The sequence below is a fragment of the Octopus bimaculoides genome, chromosome 10 (assembly GCF_001194135.2).
Source record: "Octopus bimaculoides isolate UCB-OBI-ISO-001 chromosome 10, ASM119413v2, whole genome shotgun sequence".
Lineage (NCBI taxonomy): Eukaryota > Metazoa > Mollusca > Cephalopoda > Octopoda > Octopodidae > Octopus > Octopus bimaculoides.
In genome coordinates, this window is record NC_068990.1 from 85,521,444 (window position 1) to 85,526,805 (window position 5,362).

Sequence of the window (5,362 nt, forward strand, 5' to 3'; positions counted from 1 at the left end):
ATATATCATCATAATATCATTGCTATATATCATTGTATATCATCATAATATCACTGCTATATATCATTGTATATCATCATAATATCATTGCTATATATCATTGTATGTCATCATAATATCACTGCTATATATCATTGTATATCATCATAATATCATTGCTATATATCATTGTACAGGGTGTACACAAGGTCTGGGTACATGGAGTAAATAAAATCATAATATAAACAATTAAATATAAGAAATAATAATTTCTTGAAGTATGTGTTAATCCACATGTACCCAGACTTTGTGGACGCCCTGTATATTGCTTCAATGCCATTGCATATCATCTTTACTGTATATCATTGCTAAAATATTGCATACCATCTTAATACATAAACTTCAGTTGTGAATGTATATCAGGCATGTACCATCAATAATTACTCAGGGTAGGCAGTTGGTAACCTTTATGTAGTAAAACACACAAAAATAAACAAAACACAGGCACGCGAGTGAGTCGTAGGCAGATTTACATTTGCCTTTATAGCACATAAAGAAAACCTTGTTGTAGGAATGTATGTGGCATGTGTACTACAGTGTTATTGGGCCAACAGGTTTTGGGATCTAACGATATGCCATAAAGCTAAACCCTTTATGGACGGGAAACCTCAGGTAATCCCATAAACCAGCCTTTCCCATTTTTAATGGGCTGCAGTGAAATGACTGAAACAAGAATAAAAGGTTAAAGAATAATGTTGTCCCAGATGCCCTTAAGTCTGAAAATAAAATGGGTTGGACATGGTAAGAACAGCTGGAGATGATGTCTCCCAGGGCTAAATTACAGCAACATTCATCCTAAACCAGGACTACCATGTTATATTGGCAAAAATCTTTACTCCAAAGTACTGTTGTTGAATATCCTCATTGTGAGATTTAGAAATAGTAATTTTCTAATTTATACATCAGTGACTAGTTGTCATTTTGAAAACTGTATATTTCAAATAGGAATTTGGCAGCGCCATCTCCAGCTGAACAATTATTCGGTGCTGATGAAAAGAAATAACCTAGAAATCGCGATACACAGATATTGTTTTGAGCTGAGTGGGGGTGCTAGATTCCCTTGTTCGAAAATATACGGACGCAAATCGTGTTGTATAGCCAGTTGGAGACGATGTCTCCTGGGGCTAAATTGCAGCAACATTCGCCCTAAACCAGGACTGCAATGTTATGTTGGCAAAAATCTTTACTCCATGGATAGAACACTTTTAATTATAAGTTTGCCTGACCGGAACTGACCTGGAGCTAAACAACAATAGGGTATCTGAGTGGAAATAGAATAAACTGTGGTGGTAAACCAGAAAAAGTGAATGATAAGGATGGGGATAACAGTTTGATTGATTTGATTATTGGTATTTGAAACAGTTATGATTGATGAATATGGATCAAAACTTAGAGCAGATGATGAATCGATGTTGATTTTATATATCATGTGATGTGATCATGTGACCAAACAGACTATCAGATGTTGTTACACATTGCTGATCACAGTGTGCTTTGCATTATTTTGGCCTTCAAATGAAGCCACCCGGCTGGCTAGACCAGCAGGAAAACATTCCCCCCCCCACCACCACCATTGATGGAAAGGGAGGCTGGAGCAGTGTGAAATGAAATGTTTTGCTCAACAACATAATGCACCATCCAGTCTGGAGATTGAAACCATGATCTAGTGATCATGAGCGCAACAGCCTAACCACTAGGCTGTGCACTTTCATATATACTCCTTCAACTCACCGGCTTAAAAACATTATAATTTTTTTTTTTAAAGTGTTTTTAAGGCTAGAAATATTTTCATTATAGGCCTGCTCAATTATGGTTGACCTGGTGCTAAACAACACCCTACATATAGCTAATGGACTGACCCATCAAGGGATGAGTATCTTAGTTATAGAAATATTAAAATATGATGTGAACAGCTGGCTTTTTAGCTTCTAACTCAACACTCTGACAAATGGAGAGCATGTTCTGGCTTGATGGTTAAAAGCACCATTAGGCTGAAATTGAAGCCTTGGAGATCTGAAGTTCAATCACAGTTCTAGACAGTAGTGATGCTATAAAATAAAATTTGAGAAGAAGAAAAAAGACATTAAAAGAAAATAAACAGAGTAAGAAAAAGGCAGAAAAGAAAAAGAGGAAATGAAAACAAAGACCTGAGAGATACCTGCTAGATAACTGATGAAGATAAATCACTACAAAACAGTCTCACCTGTTCATGATGTTCTGAAAGAACTCGGTGAGCGAACATGTCATCTACAGTTGTAGGTTCAATCCCTGCCTCATCTGCTGTTTCCTTGGGTACATCTTGCTTTTTCACAGATACATCTTTTGATTGGTCTGTAGTATCCTGTGATACATTCTTAGTTTAGTGGATCAAGATACAACTAAGTAGTCCCAAAGTTAGCACACATCAGTGGTAGTAGTAGTAGTAGTAGTAGTAGTAATAGTAGTAGCAAGAGCAGCAGTAATAATGGTAGTGGTTGTTGTTAGTAATAGCAGTAATAGTAGCAACAGCAGTGATAGTAGTAGTTTGGTAATCGTGTGTAAACAATTATTGCGGTAGCAAAAAAACTAAAAGGAACAATATATATACATATATACATATATGTATATACATATATATATATATATATATATATATATATATATATATATATATATATATATATATATTGAGTAAAATATCTGTGCTACCAAAAAGCAAAAAGCACAATAATTAAACCTAATCCAAAAATTAAATCGCCACATATGAAGTCAGAAAACAAAATTGTGCACACAATATTATTGTGTTAGTGTCCATTTGGAAATAAAAATCTAATTGTGAATTTTAAAAGAAATGAACAGATTAGAAAAATCACCTCAAGAAGGTATGAAAGGAAATCAGCAAGAAATGCCAAAAAGATAAGAAAGAAAACACACCAAACGTTGTAATTAAAAGTCCAAATGTCTAAAATATATTAAGGCTATTAATTTCTTTCTCTAGAAATGATTGTCGCTAAAAATTAGGTAAATAATGAGGAAAATTATAATCTTCACAAACATGTAGAGGGGGAAAAATATTAGAGTTTTGTTATTATTATTATTATTTTGGAATGGTACAGTCTCACATGTGAGACTGACCTATTGAGATTAATGCAAGAGATCAACAGGCAAAAACTCTTTCTAGAGGTGTTTAAAATCTATAAAAGAAAAAAATTAAACAAGGGAGGTCACTCCAATAAGATCAAGTGTATATACAGTGTGCAGAATGTGAGAAAAGATAGATAATGCAGTCCTCCTGATACAGAAGAGCTTCCATCTAGGGCCAATCAAGGAACCCCACAGATTTAGGGGTCACCCTGACCTCCAAGGCCACACACCCTCATCCAACAGCTGTTCTCCAATCTACAGGCATGCTTTTATTAATATCACAAGAACACTGGATGAGGGAACAATATAAGAAGAGGTTATGAAAACTGTAGGAACTACACAATAGTCAAATGAATGAAGAGAAAAAACAATTAGTAGGTACAGTATACAAGTATATATGTTGAAGTCCTAAGGGAAGAGCCACAACCTAGAGCCAGTCAAGGAACACGACAAATGACATCTAAGGGAACACCGTCTCCTGATATCATTTTCCTATCTTTAGGATCATGCCAAGAATAAGCCCATGCCCTTGATTCCATGATCCCCACTTTCATCTGCCTTTCAGTAAGTTTACTTGGGGTAGGGTAGGAGGCAGTACTCTCCTGTCCATCCTTGCCCTCCTCTCAGAGTAGAAACTGGAAGTCGATAAAGGCTTAGCCAAAGTAAAAAGTGTCTGATTTCAATCTAATTTATCTTAAGAGAGAACAGCTCTGCCAAGCTGAATGGCCCTTAATGTAAATAACTCTACAGGGAGACAAAATCTTTAACAGCACCTCTCCAACCACTCAATATAGTTGTGGTCATCACCATGGCCACCATTTAGAAACAAAACAAGCCAATCCAATAGTATATATATAAGAGAGGGCTTCAGCTACTTCACATGGTAGAGAAACGCTAGGTCTGGGTTCCATTATATACATCAGAATATTCTTTACAAGCAATACTTGCAGTGTTAACTACTCTAAACCTCTCGTAAGAATATTCATATATGAAAACTGAAAGGACATAGTAAGTGGGGGGCTGGGATCGTTTCAAGCCACTGATACAAGGGTTGAGTTGTTTTGTTTTTTTTTAATGCCATGCAGAAGCATTTATCTAAGGGTTCAGAAATACAAAACTTTTGGTGAAATTTTCACTTCCAAAAGAATGAAGAACTCCTCATTACATTCAATGCATGCATCTTCTAAAATGAATAAACACTAAACTAATCCCAAGAAGTTTCAAACAAAGAAATAAAGAGATGCAAGCATGATGTGAGAAGTGTGAAGTAGTTTCCAGCAACTAGAGTTAGGGTTCAATTCTGTAGGGTTCATGCAGGAGACCTCTTAGGGTTAGATTAAACAATTGTCATCGTTTTTCTAATCTAAGCAAATTTACAAAATTTCACTTTGTAAAAATATCATACAAGGTGCAGGCATGGCTGTGTGATTAAGAAGCTGAGCTCCCAACCATATCATCTCAGGTTCAGTCCCACTATACAGTACCTTGGCCAAGCATCTTCTACTAGAATCCCAGGCTAACCAAAGTCTTGTAAGTGGATTTGATAGGCAGAAACTGAAAGGGGCCTATTGTGTGTGTGTGTGTGTGTGTGTGTGTGTGCGCGCCCCTGTCATTACAGTATGTGGTAGTTGTAAATGAACATCTTACAAGCAGATTTTGATCCTTTCCAGTTTTCTATGATGACATGTCTGGCCATGAAAAATATTATCTTGCATGGAAACAGTTGAGGGTTGCTGACAAAAAGGGCATCAAACCAAGCAGACGATGATAATGATGATGATAATGATGATGATAATGATGATGATGATGATTCAAGACATAATTTGTCACGTCTCCATAATTACATTATCTCGTTTACGACTTCTTTTTTGCCTTCTAGGGAGTTGTAAATACTTAGATTGTTTCATGAAAGAGTAAAATGGCAATAATAATAAAAATAATAATAATAACAATAATAATAATAATAATAATAATAATTATATACACTGGAAGCTAACCTATATACACTGGAAGCTATGCCAACATTATGGAATAGCAACAGAAAAAAGATGGTATAAACACACGCCAGAAAAGGTCACAGAAAACGAGAAAGCAACCATACTCTGGGATATGCCAATACACACAGATAGAGAAATTAAGGCAAATAGACCAGATATAGTTGTCAAAGATCATGAAGGAAAAAAATGCCTTCTAATTGATG

The 5,362-nt window shown here is 35.6% G+C and overlaps 1 protein-coding gene across 5 annotated transcripts in view; it reads right to left on the reverse strand.

Moving 5' to 3' along the window:
- The window catches only part of LOC106884267 (rab effector MyRIP), a 65,231-nt gene that overhangs the window by 36,087 nt on the left and 23,782 nt on the right, over positions 1-5,362 (reverse strand). For 4 of the 5 annotated variants that reach the window (XM_014935554.2, XM_014935553.2, XM_014935550.2 and 1 more), the window contains exon 3: positions 2,243-2,380. The exons of the other annotated variant lie outside the window; for it this stretch is intronic. In XM_014935554.2, coding sequence (XP_014791040.1) covers positions 2,243-2,380 — 138 coding nt within the window. The remainder of the gene's footprint in view (positions 1-2,242; positions 2,381-5,362) is intronic. 5 annotated transcript variants of the gene reach the window in all.